This window comes from Procambarus clarkii, chromosome 10 (assembly GCF_040958095.1).
Source record: "Procambarus clarkii isolate CNS0578487 chromosome 10, FALCON_Pclarkii_2.0, whole genome shotgun sequence".
In the NCBI taxonomy this organism is placed as follows: domain Eukaryota; kingdom Metazoa; phylum Arthropoda; class Malacostraca; order Decapoda; family Cambaridae; genus Procambarus; species Procambarus clarkii.
In genome coordinates, this window is record NC_091159.1 from 49,160,434 (window position 1) to 49,180,955 (window position 20,522).

Genomic DNA, 20,522 nt, shown 5'->3' on the forward strand with positions numbered 1-20,522 from the left:
CTCTATTTGCGAAGGTGAATTTTCTTATATTTCTTCGGCATCTGTGTTTAGCTAGTTTAAATCTATGACCTCTTGTTCTTGAAGTTCCAGGTCTCAGGAAGTCTTCCCTGTCGATTTTATCAATTCCTGTTACTATTTTGTACGTAGTGATCATATCACCTCTTTTTCTTCTGTCTTCTAGTTTTGGCATATTTAATGCTTCTAACCTCTCCTCGTAGCTCTTGCCCTTCAGTTCTGGGAGCCACTTAGTAGCATGTCTTTGCACCTTTTCCAGTTTGTTGATGTGCTTCTTAAGATATAGGCACCACACAACAGCTGCATATTCTAGCTTTGGCCTAACAAAAGTCATGAACAATTTCTTTAGTATATCGCCATCCATGTATTTAAATGCAATTCTGAAGTTAGAAAGCATTGCATAGGCTCCTTGCACAATATTCTTTATGTGGTCCTCAGGTGATAGTTTTCTATCTAGAACCACTCCTAGATCTCTTTCTTTATCAGAATTCTTTAAAGATTTCTCACATAATATATAGGTTGTGTGGGGTCTATGTTCTCCTATTCCACATTCTATAACATGACATTTATTAACATTAAATTCCATTTGCCAAGTGGTGCTCCATATACTTATTTTGTCCAGGTCTTCTTGAAGGGCATGACAATCTTGTGTGTGTGTGTGTGTGTGTGTGTGTGTGTGTATGTAAATAAATAAATTAATAAATATGTTTATTCAGGTAAGGTACATACATACATACAAGTGATGTTATATTAATGGATTGATATATAGATAGAGCTAGTACATACAATGCCTAAAGCCACTATTACGCAATGCGTTTCGGGCAAGAAAAACATTAATATCTAGAACTTAATACTAATTGAGCATAAAGAATAAAAAGTGTTGAGAACAAATACAAATAAAGATAAAAAAAAAAAGGGGAACATGACTGAAAAAGCAGCACAAATACAATAGGTTGACAAACAGTGTTGATTAAAAAAAAAAAAAAAAAAAAAAAAAAAAAAAAATGTGTGTGTGAATATGTCTTGGGATGATATTCGGGCACAGAGGTCTTGAAGGTCCAACAGGGTTCTGACTGCCAGGTATTTTGTGAACGTCCTGGGCCCTCTGCAGCCTTATGTGGCTTTGGGCTATCTATCGCAGCCTACTATCTCCTCTTCCGATTGAGACCTGCGGTGCTGCCATCTCCCTGGTTAGTCCCTGTTTTACCTTTTCTGTGGATAGATAGGTTCAGGGAGCCGACTGAGACTCCCCACAGAAAACCAGAGTTGAATATAATGAAACGCCTGTTTCTGGGTGAGCCCTGGAGGCTCCCTGACACCCTCCCTCCCTTCCTCAGGTCGGTGGTTTTCATCATTCAAAGAACTAACTAGGGGTGGACTGGGAGCTTCCCCTTTTCCCTGCATGCTAACAAGCGTGCGTTAGTTGGATGAAGTTTTGCTTGTTTGTTTTGTTTGCTTTCTGGGGGAGTTCTTTTGCTCTTTTGAAGATGTAGGTCACAATTTTCAACCAGGCAGTGGTCTGTTTTGCTTTGCATACCTTTCTGGGTGTCTTCCCTGGTCAATGTCAAGTATGATATGCTTTAAATGTAAAGTGTTCATAGGCCATTTCTCCTCGCACCTCTCTGATGGGACCAAGTTCTGGATCTGGTTCCTGGTAGGCAACAAAGAACTCTGCAACTGATGACACTCTAGTAGTATGGCACTTGATCAGTAAGATAGCTTCAGTAAGATAGCCTCTGGGGTTTACCCAGAAACTGGCATTTCATTACATTCAATGCTGGTTTTATACTTATTTTGTAACAGAATTTTGATACTTTCTTAAATCATACAAGATTACTTGAAAATTTTCCATGACATTTGTCATAGTTGCCAAAAGATAAAGTAGTCATTGGTGATATTGTAGCCCTAAGAACTGGTTCTTAAAATCTCAAAATAGCACGTGTTTACTCACTAAAATTTTTATAAATATACCTTTACAGTAGAGTTTCCATTTTGCTAAAATCTGCTTTGGGCTGAAGTATTTTTCAATATTTTGTTAGTTTTATTGCCATTTTATAAGAGTTTTTACTATGATTGTACACAGGACAGATGAGACCAGATCATTTGTGATGCTAAGCTCAACTGTATGTATGCTGTGTTGAAGTTTTTTTTTTTTTTTGTTAAATTCAGATACCCGTACAAATTCTTCTTGTAGGTCATAATCTCTCTGCATAGACATTGAGATGAGTGAAATTGACACAGTGACTAGAGAACTGTATTTGTTGTATGGTGTCTTTGACTTTCCTTCTTTTTCTTTATCTAAGACATGCTTCAGCTTATTTAATGATTAGCAGTGTCTGTGTACTAACTGCAGTGAGCCTTGTGTGACATATTGATTTGCAAAAGACAACTTTTGAATCACCAAGAAGCATAGTAAAATTTTGTTTAACATTTCAGTCATTTGTGAATTTGTTTTCTGATTACTATATTTATCTACAATAAATTTAAAAAAACAAATATGGTTAATGTTATTATTAATGAAAATGCTTCTAGATGATGAGATGCTCATGTCTGGAGCAAGTGTTGGTCTTTACGCATGCTGGAGACCTACACCTGCTTGCCTTTGTCATTTTACTCTCAAGCTGACTATCTTCTTTTGACTCAGATATATAATTTTGATTAAAGTAGAAATTTGTGTGACATGCTATATTAAATTTAAAATAAGTAAGAATTAATAAATCTTGTGTTTAAATATTTTGCACTATTAAGTTGCTTTAGTATGAAGAATGTCTTAGCTGAGCACTGGAATCCTGGCACAAATCTTTATTTGTGTCAGATTTTAAGTTATCACCATCGTCTCTTGGAGTATCTCTGTGTAAGGACCATTTCTTTTAAGGCAAAAAGATGCACTCAGGACTAGAGGGTATTGCTTGTTCTCACCTGTAGCAATTCAAACTTAAATGTTGAATCAAAATTTGTTAATTACGCAATTTCCGATTCATGCGATTATAGAACTAATGAAACTATTGGCATATACTATAAAAGTGATTCTAATTAGTTCTAGCCTGTGTGTATATCAGGAAGCCCTGGTGTGGAAACTGGCTTAGTCTATTTTTTAGTGCAGTATTTCTAATGCAGAGCTTTCAATAACTACTGTACATACAATAGTTATATAAGGCAGTAGAGGGTGAAACAAACAAAGTGCTAAGAAACTTCTGAAGGGAAGGCATGTTACATTAGCCCTCATCACAGGTATGTATGCAGCTGACTCCAGCTTTTCATTGCTTATCATATAAGAAACTCTAAAACAAGAGTGTTTACAAAAAAATATTTTTCTTGTGCAGCTTGTTAAATGTGTTGTATTTTATTGCAACACATTAATTTTAAAATAAGCTAAACTCCATTATAAAATGTGCAATTGTTGGTGCCTTTAATATTAAAATTTAGAACTATTGATTAAATGGTTATTGAAAGCACTGTCATGTATATGCTGAAAAATGTCTTGATCTTGAAAAAATATTGGATTTATTGTGTGCTGGCAGTCATAATCATTTCTGAGGAGCAAGAAAACAAGACCATCTGAGTTAGGGTGACAGTGTTTATTGTGAAATTAACTTTGATCACATTTTTTGACAGTAAATTCCTTGCTTACTTCTCATAAATCTTAATTTTCTGTATTTATTTTCATTTGCCTCTCTCTTAAATCAGGATATAGTAGACAAGCCAGTAACCATTCAGGTCTTCTTCTAACGTCTTTTTTATGATTTTTTTTCTCAGACAAAATACTTTTTTGCTCGTAGATCGGCCAGGTCTTCGTGGTACTGAGGAGATTGCCAAGCTCAATGAAGCTGTAGGACGATCATTGTGCCTAGAGCTGGATAAGACACACAGGTTTCCAGTCAAAGGGGATGTCACTGTCTATGCCTTTCTATTGGCCAAGATGCCTGCCCTCAGGTAAGATAAAGATTCAGTAATATTCTCTCATTTATATATTCTATCTGACTTATGTGAAATAATTTAAAAGTAACAAAATAAGATAAAATTAGTACAAATATTTAGAGAGTATGTATTTGGTTTGCTGTGGTTATATGGTCATGTGTAGCAAATTAATGATGATGGTGGTGAAGAAAATATATCTCAGCAAATTTGAGGACAGGAGGAAAGGAATGCAAGGAGGAGGTAGGTGGATGTAATGGTGTGTGGTTTGGACATCATTTCTTCAGCCAGATTATTGTGACTCATCATCTGCAGATGTTGTTGTGATTTGAAAGTGAGTGAAAAACTGTGTGTGAGTGAAAATTTCAACATTATAATGGAAGAATAAAAGACATCAGATACTTTAAATATTATGCATTGAATTTCACAATCTTATGTGAGGATGCTCAGTGAAGAAATTGAAAATGAGTTGAGTGATACATGGTTCTAATCTTAGAAAAATAAATGAATGTAGCAGAATAATTTACCAAGTTTTTGAGATTAACATAACAGGTATAAGTAAAAAATTCCAACTTAACTTAAGGATACATCTAATATATATCTTGATATAAGGACAAGATGAGCATGACAGAGCAGATCTCGTAGACACTTTTAAAATAATGAATAAATTGGATGATACTAATCTAAACCACCTCTTTAAAAGGTCACAAAGGTTGCTACCACTATTTTCCCTTAACCACTGTGCCGCTCACCTTCCAAATATGGCACCCCTCCTGTGTGCAGGAAATAAATTCTTTGGAACTTTTTTTTTTTAAATGTTAAATACCCTTCCCTGATCACAGATGTGTAAAAAAAAAATCAAAATTGTACTTACTTTGGCCTGGGGTTCGGAAAATGGCATGTGATGTTTACGATTTGGTGGTCGCCTGTGATGTAGACTCTCAAAGCCAGTCGCCCGCCACCTTCAACATGCGCGAGTTGCCACAAATATTTTTTTGTTCATTTTTTTGTGTACATTTCCAAATACATTCGTTTTGTTTTTTCTTGCCAATCCTATGTATAATGAACACGTACACAATATTATGGCAGTAGAACATCCTTACTGTCCTAAGACACTGTGTTAAATGTGTCCTCATATATTACTCATATATCTAATGTTTCATATTCATTTATGTATATTTACAACATATTTACACACTATACACTATCACACACTATATACATTCACCATCAACACACTCAGAACTCCGTGAGTGTGAGCTGCCACACCCAACCAGCCCTACCTCACTCTTCCAACACCTGGCTTACTCCTTACACCTTATTCGCCAACATTTCTCCTCACACCATACTGTTATTATTTTTATTACACTATTTACACACATTATGTATACGTATCTACATGTTTTAATCACCATAACTATGCAAGTAAGCCAGTATTGTGTCCAAACAGCAGAGTGGCCACCATACACTGCATGAGAAATCACACAGCAGCCAGCAGACAACGCTACGATTACAACGCCACCTCCCTCACTAAATTGACTCCTCACAACATACTCCTGTTGCTGTTACAGTATTACACTATATACACACATTGTATATACCCATGTACATATGTGTTCACCATAGCAAACCACTATGCTAGTATGGTGAGCAAAACAAGAGTGGCTGCCACACACAGTGATGCTACCTGGATTCCCTCCCTCCCTCACCAAACTTCGTCCTCCCACAATACTACGTACATATGTACATGGGTATATACACTCATTGTATATATCCATGTACATATTTGTGTACCATAGCGAACCACTAAGCTAGTATGGTGAGCAAAACAAGAGTGGCTGCCACACACAGTAACACTACCTGGATTCCCTCCCTCCCTCATCAAACTTCCTCCCCCCCCCCCACAATAATACGCATAGCGCTAAATATCACCACAGTCCTGCTATTATCACACTCCTGGTCACTAAATCCTGTAAATGAATACTTGACCACAAGTTTATTTTGTAAAGTAACATAAGAAGTCGTTTGAAGATTCCTAGATGAACGAAATAATGCTGTGGTGCTGTGGCTAGTGCTATGAACATCGTGAACAGCATTGATTCACTGATATATGAACATTGTACACAGTCATTATCACACTCAGGCTCTTCTGTAATATTGTCATCATGACTAAATAATACCAGTTATATATATATTTTGACATTATTAGGCAATGTTGTGGTCACAAGCTAAACAGCAGTGCTGTGAGCTCATGCTGCGTGCGCCATCTTTGGTTTCCCACTCAGTACTGAGGCTCTCATACCTGGCAATGTTGCCCACGTTTTTTTTTTTGTAAATGGTGTCTGTTTACAAGAGTCCCTGAGGAAGCTGATGTGAACCCCCATGTAGCCGCGGGAGTTTTGAATCATACGCTAAAAATATAAGATCCCAGAGGCACATTGCTACACCCCCTGTCGAACGGCTGCAAACGCGTTGCGCAGTTCAGTGGTTAACCATTAAACTGCTAAGAAATCCTGAGGAGATTTACACCCGCCGACCCCTCACAGTGAACTTGATAAGCACCTCCAAAGGATACCTGATCAACCAGGCTGTGATTGATACGTCAGGCTGCGAGAAGCCGCCTCCAACAGCCTGGTTGATCAGTCCAGCAACCAGGAGGCCTGGTGGAGGACCGGGCCGCGGGGTCGCTTAGCCCCGGAATCAGCTCAAGGTAACCTCAAGGTAACCCTGTGTGCAAGAAAAAAATTATAATTTTTTTTTTTTGTCCTTTAAAAACCAGTGTTGAATGTAATAAAATGCCATTTTCTGGGTGAGCCCCGGAGGCACCCTGGAGCTTATCGGGCTAATGTATGTTATATTAGACTGGGACATTAGCTATGGAGTTCAGACCTACCAGGGACCAGCGCTAGAACCTGGCACCTTCAGAGAGGTTTCAGGGAGCAATGACCCTGGAGAACCCCCTCATGGTTGGGGTTTTTCCTTATCTAACATCGATCGGGGTTAGGCACCCAGAAAGGTAGGCATAGAAAACAAACAACACATGGTAAGAAACTAAAACAAAAAAACGAACAGAGAGGTAGAAACTCCCTACAATCCCAAGGAAACAAGCAAACAAGCAAACATCACACTTTACTGCTGTGCCGCTCATCCGTGCAGCCCTCCCTGCCCCGAGATGGGGAGGGGGGGTCCCGGACCTCACCATGCCGGCTGCCTAGCATCAGTTCGTAAGCTAATGTCAACCGGGACAGACGCTTCTCTGGCCTCAGTTTCCTAGGCGGTGTTTGCCTTTCGTGGCGTTCACTATCATATGTTGTGTTGTGTGGTGGCCAGGTGTTCCTCATCAGTACGGGGCCTGCATGCGCTTAGGGGCTTCCTTCCCAAAGCGCCCTGTGAGTACTGCCCCTGCGTGAAAGGGTTATCGTCCCTAGGGCATTCGGGAACTATTCCCGAAGAGGTTCTTGCTGCTCGGTATTTGCCTCACCCTTAGAGCCAGCTGGGGCTTAGTGCCCTTGTTTGGCCCTGGGTAGGGACTGGTATTGTGCTGGTTAGGGCGTCAAGGTGTTGCTCGACCTGCCACCTAAGCGGCGACCGGTTCCTGTTGTCTCTGGAGACGGTGTACTTTTGTGGGGGTTTTCTTTTGTTTCTATTTTCATTTGCCTGGTGGGGGTCTACTTAGTGTAGCTATACTTCCACTAGTAGTGTTTGGTGGCCCCCTGCTAGGCCCCCATGATTGTACACGTCGCAGGGGTTTTCAGTGTTGTCCTCTACCCCTTGTTAGTTTTGGGTTTTTAAACGGTTAGAAACACCTTGCCCAGGCTTCCCGTAGTTGTTACCCTACGGGCCCTGGAAAACGCTGTCGGGGCTCTGTGGACCATCGAATGTGTCTTCCGGGTTCTAACCAGTCTTGTGTGGGTTTGTTGGTTGCTGTGCCCTTGTCTCCAGGTGACAGTCGCCACTTTTACCTCCATCATGCTGCCTGTTGGGTCACTGACACCTTGACCCGGAGTCTTGCGAGTTGTGTTCTCGGCTTGTTCTCCAGTACTCTCTTGATGTTATTACTGTACTGTTCAAAGTACAGGCGGCATTCACGTTGCAAGCTTGGTTTAGGTTGCTGCAACGCGCTAGGTTGGTTTCCCACTCAGATGCCCCGGGGCTACCCCATTTTGGTTAGGTGCTGTTCGCCCCTTTCCCTCCCTGTTCCCTGCTCCTGACCTTCTGCAAGTTTCGGGGTCGGGGCGGGGTTTAGTTGGGGCCGAGACTCTGGCGGTTTCGGGGGCTGCCCCGTTCGGGTTGGGGACGGAGGTTTTCAAGCCTGTTCCTCCTGCCAAGGCTTCTGGGTCTTACCAGCGGCCCTTTCTTGCTGTCTTTCCCCTGGACTCTTCTTTTTCTTTACGGGCATAGGACGTGGAGGACGGCTCTGCCCCAGGGCCTCTGTTGCGGGTTCCTGGGACTGTGGGGGATGCCTGCTAGCAGTTCTGGGGCTGTTTACCCCTACCGGGGTTTTCTGCTTCTGAGCGGAGTTTATCGTCCATCTAGTCTGCTTGCTTCCCACAGTTGCTGGCGTGTTTTCGTATCTATTGCGTCAGTCACGGCCCCCTGTTTCTGGTGGCCATTTTCTTCTGCCGGTTTCCCGGCGTGGCCACCAGGGCAGTGTTGCGGTTTGTTTATATGCGCCTGGGGTGTGTGTGAGCTAGCGTCTTGGGTGAGTTTTTCACCTCTTTCAGGGGTTTCTTTGCTTTTCTGGTGTTTTCTGCCCATCTTCTGTTCCTCTGGGAATGCTTGGGTGTTGGTTTTTACACAGGTTTTTCCGTTTTCTGTCTGTTTTGGGTCTGGGCCCGAGGGTTTGGGTTCATTGTCCCTGTCTGTTTATGCTTGCTCCCACACTTTGTCCCTCGGTTTTTGGTCTGTTTTGGCTGTTTCCCAGGGGGTTCTGTCTGGGGCTGTGCTTTGCCTTTCTGTAGTGTATTTCCGTTGGCAAATGTAATAGTTTGGGCTCCCCCGGGTTCGATTCCAGGTTCTTTTGGGTTCTTTGGTTTCGTTCTGGAGGTTTCTTCCTCTTGGGCCCCCTTTGTGGGTTCTGGGGGCTTTATTTCCTCATGTGTGACCCAATTCTGCCTTCTGGAGTTCTGGGGTCTTTCTGGCTTGCAGGATGATCTTTTTGGGTCTTGGCACGTGTTGTGGTCGTGCCGGAGCCTTGGGTTTTGTTGTCGAGGTGGACCTTTTGATGCAGTTTTGTGCTTTCTTTGTGCCTTCTTCACCTGGCCGGCGTGGTGCTCTCTGCCTACTGGTCGGCGGCTTGTATTTTTCTTTTCTTTATTTAATTTTATTATATTTTCATGTAATTACCTAAGTGTAATTACCTAAGTGTAGTTACAGGATGAGAGCTACGCTCGTGGTGTCCCGTCTTCCCAGCACTCTTTGTCATATAATGCTTTGAAACTACTGATGGTCTTGGCCTCCACCACCTTCTCACTTAACTTGTTCCAACCGTCTACCACTCTATTTGCGAAGGTGAATTTTCTTATATTTCTTCGGCATCTGTGTTTAGCTAGTTTAAATCTATGACCTCTTGTTCTTGAAGTGCCAGGTCTCAGGAAATCTTCCCTGTCGATTTTATCAATTCCTGTTACTATTTTGTATGTAGTGATCATATCACCTCTTTTTCTTCTGTCTTCTAGTTTTGGCATGTTTAATGCTTCTAACCTCTCCTCGTAGCTCTTACCCTTCAGTTCTGGGAGCCACTTAGTAGCATGTCTTTGCACCTTTTCCAGTTTGTTGATGTGCTTCTTAAGATATAGGGCACCACACAACAGCTGCATATTCTAGCTTTGGCCTAACAAAAGTCATGAACAATTTCTTTAGTATATCGCCATCCATGTATTTAAATGCAATTCTGAAGTTAGAAAGCATAGCATAGGCTCCTTGCACAATATTCTTTATGTGGTCCTCAGGTGATAGTTTTCTATCTAGAACCACCCCTAGATCTCTTTCTTTATCAGAATTCTTTAAAGATTTCTCACATAATATATAGGTTGTATGGGGTCTATGTTCTCCTATTCCACATTCCATAACATGACATTTATTAACATTAAATTCCATTTGCCAGGTGGTGCTCCATATACTTATTTTGTCCAGGTCTTCTTGAAGGGCATGACAATCATCTAAATTTCTTATCCTTCCTATTATCTTAGCATCATCAGCAAACATGTTCATATAATTCTGTATACCAACTGGTAGATCATTTATGTACACAATAAACATCACTGGCGCAAGAACTGAACCCTGTGGTACTCCACTTGTGACATTTCTCCATTCCGATACATTGCCTCTGATTACTGCCCTCATTTTTCTATCAGTCAGAAAATTTTTCATCCATGATAGAAGCTTACCTGTCACCCCTCCAATATTTTCCAGTTTCCAGAACAATCTCTTATGTGGAACTCTGTCGAAAGCCTTTTTTAGGTCCAGATAGATGCAGTCAACCCAACCATCTCTTTCCTGTAATATCTCTGTGGCTCGATCATAGAAACTGAGTAAATTCGATACACAGGATCTTCCAGATCGAAAACCATACTGTCTGTCTGATATTATATCATTTCTCTCCAGGTGTTCTACCCATTTAGTTTTGATTAGCTTTTCCAATACTTTCACTATTACACTTGTCAATGATACAGGTCTATAATTGAGGGGGTCTTCCCTGCTGCCACTTTTGTAGATTTTAACTATGTTAGCCTGTTTCCACACGTCTGCTACGATTCCTGTACACAGGGATGCCTGAAAGATCAGGTGAAGTGGAATGCTGAGCTCAGATGCACATTCTCTCAGAACCCATGTGTGTGTGTGTACACACACATATATACATGTACATGTGTACACTTATATGTGTACTCACCTAATTGTACTCACCTAATTGTGCTTGCGGGGGTTGAGCTTTGGCTCTTTGGTCCCGCCTCTCAACTGTCAATCAACTGGTGTACAGATTCCTGAGCCTACTGGGCTCTATCATATCTACATTTGAAACTGTGTATGGAGTCAGCCTCCACCACATCACTTCCTAGTGTATTCCATTTATTAACTACTCTGACACTGAAAAAATTCTTTCTAACGTCTCTGTGGCTCATCTGGGTACTAAGTTTCCACCTGTGTCCCCTTGTTCGTGTCCCACCCGTGCTGAAGAGTTTGTCTTTGTCCACCCTGTCAATTCCCCTGAGAATTTTATAGGTGGTTATCATGTCTCCCCTTACTCTTCTGTTTTCCAGGGATGTGAGGTTCAGCTCCTTTAGCCTTTCCTCGTAGCTCAATCCTCTCAGTTCCGGGACGAGCCTGGTGGCATACCGCTGAATCTTCTCTAACTTTGTCTTGTGTTTAACTAGGTATGGACTCCAGGCTGGAGCTGCATACTCCAGGATTGGTCTTACATAAGTGGTATACAGGGTTCTGAAAGATTCCTTACACAAGTTTCTAAAGGCAGTTCTTATGTTGGCCAGTCTAGTATATGTCGCTGATGATATTCTTTTGATGTGGGCCTCTGGGGACAGGTTCGGTGTGATATCAACCTCCAGGTCTTTCTCTCTATTTGACTCTTGCAGGATTTCACCTCCCAGATGATACCTTGTGTTCAGCCTCCTGCTCCCTTCGCCTAATTTCATCACCTTACACTTTCCCGAGTTGAACTTTAGCAGCCATTTTCTAGACCATTCCTCCAGTTTATCCAGGTCATCCTGTAGTCTCTGTCTATCTTCATTCGTCTTGATTCTTCTCATAATTTTTGCATCAGCAAACATTGAGAGGAATGAGTCTATACCCTCCGGAAGATCGTTCACATATATTAGAAACAGGATGGGTCCAAGTACTGAGCCCTGTGGGACTCTGCTGGTGACATCTCGCCACCCTGATGTCTCCCCCCTCACCGTTACTCGCTGTTTCCTGTTGCTTAAGTACTCCCTTATCCACTGGAGCACCTTCCATTTTACTCCTGCCTGTTGCTCCAACTTTTTTAACAACCTTTTATGGAGTACTGTGTCAAAGGCTTTTTGGCAATCCAGGAAAATGCAGTCGGCCCACCCCTCTCTTTCCTGCCTAATTTTTGTTGCCTGGTCATAAAATTCTATTAAACCTGTGAGGCACGATTTACCATCCCAGAACCCATGTTGGTGGTGCGTTACAAAGTTATTTCCCTCCAGATGCTCTACGAGCCTTTTCCTCACGATTTTGTGTGTGTACACGTGTGTATGCTCATGTACATGCACACATTCATATACTCAATTCTTAACAAATTCATAAACAACAAATTGCAGGTAAGGGATAATATCCAGAGGTTGAAATTGGGAAACAAATTCATGGAAAATGAAAAGGAAATGTGTGAAACATTAAACGAAAAGTTCCAAAGTGTGTTTGTACAAAATGAAATCTTCAGAGAACCAGACACAATAAGAATTCCAGAGAATAACGTAGAGCGTATAGAGGTGTCTAGAGATGAGGTGGAAAATATGCTAAAGGAGCTCAGTAAGGACAAAGCAGTGGGCCCAGATGGAGTTTCACCATGGGTTCTGAGAGAGTGTGCATCTGAGCTCAGCATTCCAATTCTCCTGATCAGGCATCCCTGTGTACAGAAGTCATAGCAGACGTGTGGAAACAGGCTAACATAGTTCCAATCTACAAAAGTGGCAGCAGAGAAACCCCCCCCCCCCCTCAATTATAGACCTGTATCATTGACAAGTGTAATAGTGAAAGTATTGGAAAAACAAATAAAAACTAAATGGGTAGAACACCTGGAAAAAAATAATATAATATCAGACAGACAGTATGGTTTTCGATCTGGAAGATCCTGTGTATCGAATTTACTCAGTTTCTATGATCGAGCCACAGAGATATTACAGGAAAGAGATGGTTGGGTTGACTACATCTGTTTGGACCTAAAAAAAGGCTTTTGACAGAGTTCCACATAAGAGGTTGTTCTGGAAACTGGAAAATATTGGAGGGGTGACAGGTAAGCTTCTAACATGGATGAAAAATTTTCTGACTGATAGAAAAATGAGGGCAGTAATCAGAGGCAATGTATCGGACTGGAGAAATGTCACAAATGGAAGTTCCACATGGTTCAGTTCTTGCACCAATGATGTTTATTGTCTACATAAATGATCTACCAGTTGGTATACAGAATTATATGAACATGTTTGCTGATGATGCTAAGATAATAGGAAGGATAAGAAACTTAGATGATTGTCATGCCCTTCAAGAAGACCTGGACAAAATAAGTATATGGCACACCACATGGCAAATGAAATTTAATGTTAATAATTGCCATGTTATGGAATTTGGAATAGGAGAACATAGACCCCACACAACCTATATATTATGTGAGAAATCTTCAAAAAATTCTGATAAAGAAAGAGTTCTAGGAGTGGTTCTAGATAGAAAATTATCACCAGAGGACCACATAAAGAACATTGTGCGAGGAGCCTATTCCACGCTTTCTAACTTCAGAATTGCTTTTAAATACATGGATGGCGATATACTAAATATACTCCATAGTGCATAGTGGGGAGCCCGTCGGCCGAGTGGACAGCACGCTGGACCTGTGATCCTGTGGTCCTGGGTTCGATCCCAGGCGCCGGCGAGAAACACTGGGTAGAGTTTCTTTCACTCTATGCCCCTGTTACCTAGCAGTAAAATAGGTACCTGGGTGTTAGTCAGCTGTCACGGGCTGCTTCCTGAGGGTGGAGGCCTGGTCGAGGACCGGGCCGCGGGGACACTAAAGCCCCGAAATCATCTCAAGATAACCTAACCTCAAGATAGTGTATAGTAAGTCACTGGAGACGGGAGACCTACCAGAAACATGGAAGACGGCGAATGTGGTCCCAATATACAAAAAGGGGGACAGGCAAGAAGCACTGAACTACAGGCCAGTGTTCTTGACTTGTATACCATGCAAGGTGATGGAGAAGATCGTGAGAAAACACTTGGTAACACATCTGGAGAGAAGGGACTTGTTGACAAATCGCCAACATGGATTCAGGGAGGGTAAATCTTGCCTGGCTGGCTTAATAGAATTCTACGACCAGGTGACAAAGATTAAGCAAGAAAGAGAAGGCTGGGCGGACTGCAGTTTCTTGGATTGTTGGAAAGCCTTTGACACAGTACCGCATAAGAGGCTGGTACATAAGCTGGAGAGACAGGCAGGTGTAGCTGGGAAGGTGCTCCAGTGGATAAGGGAGTACCTGAGCAATAGGAAGTAGAGAGTTATGGTGAGGGGTGAGACCTCAGATTGGCGTGAAGTCACCAGTGGAGTCCCACAGGGCTCTGTACTCGGTCCTGTCTTGTTTCTGATATATGTAAATGATCTCCCGTAGGGTATAGATTCATTTCTCTCAATGTTTGCAGACTATGCCAAAATTATGAGAAGGATTAAGACAGAGGAGGACTGCTTGAGGCTTCAAGAAGACCTAGACAAGCTGAAGGAATGGTCAAACAAATGGTTGTTAGAGTTTAACCCAAGCAAATGTAATGTAATAAAGATAGGTGTAGGTAGCAAGAGGCCAGATACAAGGTATCATTTGGGAGATGAAGTACTTCAAGAGTCAGAGAGAGAGAGAAAGACCTGGGGGTTGATATCATGCCAGACCTGTCTCCTGCAGCCCATATCACCAGTCTCCGTGGTGTAGTGGTAAGACACTCGCCTGGCGTTCCGCGAGCGCTTTGTCATGGGTTCGTATGCTGGCTGGGGAGGATTTACTGGGCCCAAATCCTTAACTGTAGCCTCTGTTTAACTCAACAGTAAAATGGGTACTTGGTTGTAACAACGATTCTTCGCAGCGGGGATCGTATTCCAGGGACCTGCCCGAAACGCTACGCGTACTAGTGGCTGTACAAGAATGTAACAACTCTTGTATATATCTAAAAAAAAAAAAAATATCAAGAGGATAACATCAGCGGCATATGCCAGGCTGGCCAATATAAGAACGGCATTCAGAAACTTGTGTAAGGAATCATTCAGAAATACCACATATGTTAGGCCAATCCTGGAGTATGCAGCCCCAGCATGGAGTCCATATCTAGTCAAGGATAAGACCAAACTGATAAAGGTTCAAAGGTTTGCCACCAGACTAGTACCCGAGCTGAGAGGTATGAGCTACAAGGAGAGACTACGGGAATTAAACCTTACTTCGCTGGAAGACAGAAGGTTAGGGGGGGACATGATGACCACATTCAAGATTCTCAAGGGAATTGATAGGGTAGATAAAGACAGTTTATTTAACACAAGGGGCACATGCACTAGGGGACACAGGTGGAAACTGAGTGCCCAAATGAGCCACAGAGATATTAGAAGGAACTTTTTTTGTGTCAGAGTGGTTGACAAAGGGAATGCATTAGGGAGTGATGTGGTGGAGGCTGACTCCATACACAGTTTCAAGTGTAGATATGATAGAGCCCAATAGGCTCAGGAACCTGTACACCTCAGTAACTCAGGCTCAGTAACCAGGAACCACTGGAAGAGTTTGAGATTACCAGTGGGGAAGTAAGGAAGTGTTTACTAGAGTTGGACGTGACGAAGGCTATAGGCCCAGATGGAATCTCCCCTTGGGTTCTAAAGGAAGGAGCAAGAGAACTGAGCCTACCACTCTCCATAGTGTATAACAAATCACTGGCAACAGGGGAACTGCCAGATATTTGGAAAGCAGCTAACGTAGTCCCGATATACAAGAAAGGGGATAGACAGGAGGCACTGAACTACAGGCCAGTGTCCCTAACCTGCATACCATGCAAGCTGATGGAGAAGATTGTGCGAAAAAAACTAGTGGAGCATCTGGAGCGAAGGAACTTTGTAACACAGCATCAACATGGGTTCAGGGATGGCAGGTCCTGCCTCACAGGGTTACTTGAATTCTACGACCAGGCAACAAAAATAAGGCAAGAAAGAGAAGGGTGGGCAGACTGCATATTTTTGGATTGTCAGAAAGCCTTTGATACAGTACCACACAAGAGGCTAGTGCGAAAGTTGGAGATGCAGGCTGGAGTGAGAGGGAAGGTACTCCGGTGGATAGAGGAATACCTAAGCAACAGGAGACAACGAGTCTGTGTGAGGGGTGAGGCCTCAGATTGGCGAGACGTCACAAGTGGAGTCCCGCAGGGGTCAGTCCTTGGACCTATACTGTTTCTGGTATATGTAAATGATCTCCCAGAGGGTATAGATTCGTTCCTCTCAATGTTTGCCGACGATGCAAAAATTATGAGGAGGATTGAAACAGAGGATGATAGTAGGAGGCTACAAGATGACCTGGATAGACTGAGTGAATGGTCCAACAAATGGCTGTTGAAGTTCAACCCGAGTAAATGCAAAGTAATGAAACTAGGCAGTGGAAACAGGAGGCCAGGCACAGGATACAGAATAGGAGATGAAGTACTTAATGAAACAGACAGAGAGAAAGATCTAGGAGTTGATATCACACCAAACCTGTCTCCTGAAGCCCACATAAAGAGAATAACGTCTGTGGCATATGCGAGGCTGGCTAACATCAGAACGGCGTTCAGGAACCTGTGTAAGGAATCATTCAGAATCTTGTACACCACATATGTAAGACCAATCCTGGAGTATGCGGCCCCAGCATGGAGCCCGTACCTTGTCAAGCACAAGACGAAGCTGGAAAAAGTCCAAAGGTATGCTACTAGACTAGTCCCAGAACTAAGAGGCATGAGTTATGAGGAAAGGCTGCGGGAAATGCACCTCACGACACTGGAAGACAGAAGAGTAAGGGGGGACATGATCACAACCTACAAAATCCTCAGGGGAATCGACCGGGTAAACAAGGATGAACTATTCAACACTGGTGGGATGCGAACAAGGGGACACAGGTGGAAGCTGAGTACCCAAATGAGCCACAGAGACGTTAGAAAGAACTTTTTCAGTGTCAGAGTAGTTAGTAAATGGAATGCATTAGGAAGTGATGTGGTGGAGGCTGACTCCATACACAGTTTCAAATGTAGATATGATAGAGCCCAATAGGCTCAGGAATCTGTACACCAGTTGATTGACGGTTGAGAGGCGGGACCAAAGAGCCAGAGCTCAACCCCCGCAAGCACAATTAGGTGAGTACAATTAGGTGAGTACCTGTTGATTAACGGTTGAGAAATAAAGAAATTGTTCACGACTTTTGTTAGGCCAAAGCTAGAATATGCAGTGGTTCTGTAGTGCCCATATCTTAAGAAGCACATCAGCAAACTGGAAAAGGTGCTAAAGACATGCTACTAAGTGGCTCCCAGAACTGAAGGGCAAGAGCTACAATGAGAGGTTAGAGTCATTAAATATGCCAAAACTAGAAGATAAAAGAAAAAGAGGTGATATGTTCATTACGTACAAAATAGTAACAGGAATTAATAAAATCGATAGGGAAGATTTCCTGAGACCTGGAACTTCAAGAACAAAAGGTCATAGATTTAAACTAGCTAAACACAGATGCCAAAGAAATATAAGAAAATTCATTCACTTTCGCAAACAGAGTGGTAGACGGTTGGAACAAGCTAGGTGAGAAGGTGGTGGAGGCCAAGACCGTCAGTAGTTTCATAGCGTTATATGACAAAGAGTGCTGGGAAGACGGGACACCACGAGCATAGCTCTCATCCTGTAACTACACTTAGGTAATTACATTTAGGCAATTACACTTAGGTAATTACGTGTAATTATCTAAGTGTAAATTACCTAAGTGTAGTTACAGAATGAGAGCTACGCTCGTGGTGTCCCATCTTCCCAGCACTCTTTGTTGTAAATACACCTTGTGTGTGTGTGTGTGTGTATTTATATATACTGTAACCCCGCGATTATCCGGGATTCAAACATCCGGAAAACGCCCTTATACGGCCAAAATCGCGATCGGATAAAGTTATCACAATATCCGGCCAAAATAGCCACAGGGACCAGATTAAAGCAGGTTTAGTCGGATAAAATGTTGGGGCCCGGTTAATTTTCTGCAGAAATTACACTATCCGGTCAGTCGCCCGGATAATCGTGCCTTTGTCCGTATATGAAAACATGAGGCAGGCCATACGGTATTAATCCCGTCTGCCCGAGACTCGAGGCGCATGGTGTAGGTGGGGGTGGGGTGGGTGGGTGGTGTCGGGAGAGAGGGGAGTGTTGGGAGGGACCACCAGGGGGGATTAGGGGGGGGGATGGGGAGTGGCCTATACACTACAGTACAGTAATTACTATCAATTTTAGAACAATTCATTATAGCCAAAATCAAAAGAAATACTAGTAATTATGTAATAAAAAATTCCATACAAGTTTCCTAAAAACAATTTGCACAGGCTGAAGTTTCCTTCAAAAATATATATATTTTTTTTCCTCCTGGCTGCCTACGTAACGTGCCTCCTCCCTGCCCCGACTGGACCCGTCCAGGCCTGGTCAAGCCATGTGCTCTCTAGCCTCGTGTTACACCACAGTGCAGCGCCATTAGTGAAATATTTTTTTAAATAACTTTTTTATTTTCATAGTAACTTTGAACATTTTTGGCCAAGACTATGTCTGGTAGCAGCATGAATCGTTCTGGAGGTGGTAAGAGGAAGAAGGTTGTCCTAACACTTAAGGACAAGCTACGTGTTATACAACTTTGTGAACATGGCCGGTCGACCTCAAGTGTTGCCAAGGAATTTAATATAGGCACTAGTACTGTTTCTGATATAAGGAAACAAAAAGAGAAACTTATGCAATTCATTTCAACCTGTGAAAGTGAAGGTGCAAGCACTAGCAGAGGTTGTGGTAGAAAAACTATGAAAACTTCGACGCATGTGCAGTTGGATGAGGCTGTGTACAAGTGGTTTGCTCAGCACCGCACAGCTGGCGTGACAATTCGCGGCCCAGAAATACAAAATGCTGCAAGCAGATTTGCTGAAAGCCTTGGAATAAAGAATTTCGAAGCGAGTGAAGGGTGGGTTGCAAGGTTCAAGGGTAGGCACAATATTGTGAAGAGGAAAATTGTCAGTGAAAAACTGAGTGCAGATGAAAGCAGTGTAGAACCATTTAAACATAAATTACGAGAATATATTGTGGCAAATAATATTTATTCGTATCAAATTTATAATGCAGATGAAACTGGGTTGTATTGGAGGAGTTTACCAGAAAAAACTCTAGCAATGAGGAGTGAGGGTTGTGTGCCAGGACGTAAGGTTTGCAAGGACAGGCTCTCGGCCATAATGTGTGCGAATGCCGACGGCACAGACAGAATCACGTGTGCAATTGTTGGCAAATCTAAGAAACCAAGAGCCTTGCAACATTGCATGGACAGACTGCCAGTGAAATATTATAACTCAAAAAATGCATGGTTTACACAGGAGATCTTTCTTTCCTGGTTTCATGACGTGTTCTGCAGGGAAGTTCGTGCCTATCAAATTAAGAAACTCAAAATAAGGCCAAGCGAAGTTCGGGCTTTACTGTTGCTTGATAATGCGCCTGCCCACCCCAGAATTGACACGTTAACCTCACATGATGGCAAGATAACGTGTATGGCACTTCCTCCTAACACAACCTCTCTCATTGAGCCTATGGATCAGGGAGTTATCTGTGCTACGAAGAGGTTGTACACCAAAAAAATGCTAAACGAAGTTTTGGTGGTTTTGCCTCTTCCGGAAGATATTGAACTCAGTGTGGATAACAGGGCTAAAAAAAACCTTCAGAATTTGAAGAACTATACAATCAAGGAAGCCATCTATAACTGGGCCAAGGTGTGGAGTGAATTAAAGGAATCGACTTTGAAAAATTCCTGGAAAAAACTCCTCACGTTTACGGTCAGAAATGAGGAGGATGAAGAAATGGATTTTGAAGGATTTACAGATGAAATCCATGGAATGTTTAGAAATGCCGGCAAAAACTTAGAAAGACAGGATGTGGTTGATTGGCTTGAACAAGATGCCAATGATCCAGGATATGGTGTGATGAGTGAAGACGAGATTCTACAGTCCGTTACTGGTGAGATGGACGAAGAGGATGAAGAAGGCAGTGAAGAACCAACACCAATGACCACGAAATACAGTGTACTCATGACGTATGTTGACGGATTAATAAATTTTTCATCAAATTGTGCTCATTCAGAGGTTGGAAACATGTATCCGTACCTTAGGCGAATAAAAGAGCTGATCATACAACTGGCCAGTGAACACAGAAGGCAAGCAACACTTGATTCATATATGGTATGAAAATCAAACCAAGCGCCTTCAACAAGTGAGGTGGCATGCGCAACCCAAGCGCCTTCAACAAGTGAGGCGGCACGCGCAACCCAAGCGCCTTAAACAAGTGAGGCATCCTCAGCAGACAGTGAGAACTAACTTTGCCTAATGAACTGTACAGTAATTTTAAGTGTTAATTTTAGTGTTGTGTTACTATAAGTTACGTAAATTGTCAAGAATTTTTAACTTCAAGATGTGTCATCAATCAAGACGACGAACAACAAAAAGGTAAGTTGAGGTTTCTAGTTGAATATTTAATAATTATATGTGGCATGTCAATTCAAATTATGTTATTTGTAGTATAAAAATAGTTGGAAATGGTTAGTTTTGGACTCGTAGGTGAAAAAGTACCATTATCCGAAAAACGTGCTAATCCG

The 20,522-nt window shown here is 42.3% G+C and overlaps 1 protein-coding gene and 1 long non-coding RNA gene across 3 annotated transcripts in view; one reads left to right on the forward strand and one right to left on the reverse strand.

Annotated features, from left to right (window-relative positions):
• The window catches only part of Hr3 (Hormone receptor 3), a gene marked incomplete in the record, with an annotated part of 296,866 nt that overhangs the window by 219,327 nt on the left and 57,017 nt on the right, over positions 1-20,522 (forward strand). Inside the window, 1 exon segment of the mRNA XM_069322036.1 lies at positions 3,795-3,948. Within this exon segment, the coding sequence (XP_069178137.1) occupies positions 3,795-3,948 (154 nt within the window).
• Positions 3,803-20,522, reverse strand: part of LOC123774557 (uncharacterized) — an 87,190-nt gene continuing 70,470 nt past the window's right edge. For both annotated transcript variants that reach the window (XR_011228020.1, XR_006774956.2), the window contains one exon: positions 3,803-3,938. This is a non-coding gene — a long non-coding RNA (uncharacterized lncRNA). The remainder of the gene's footprint in view (positions 3,939-20,522) is intronic.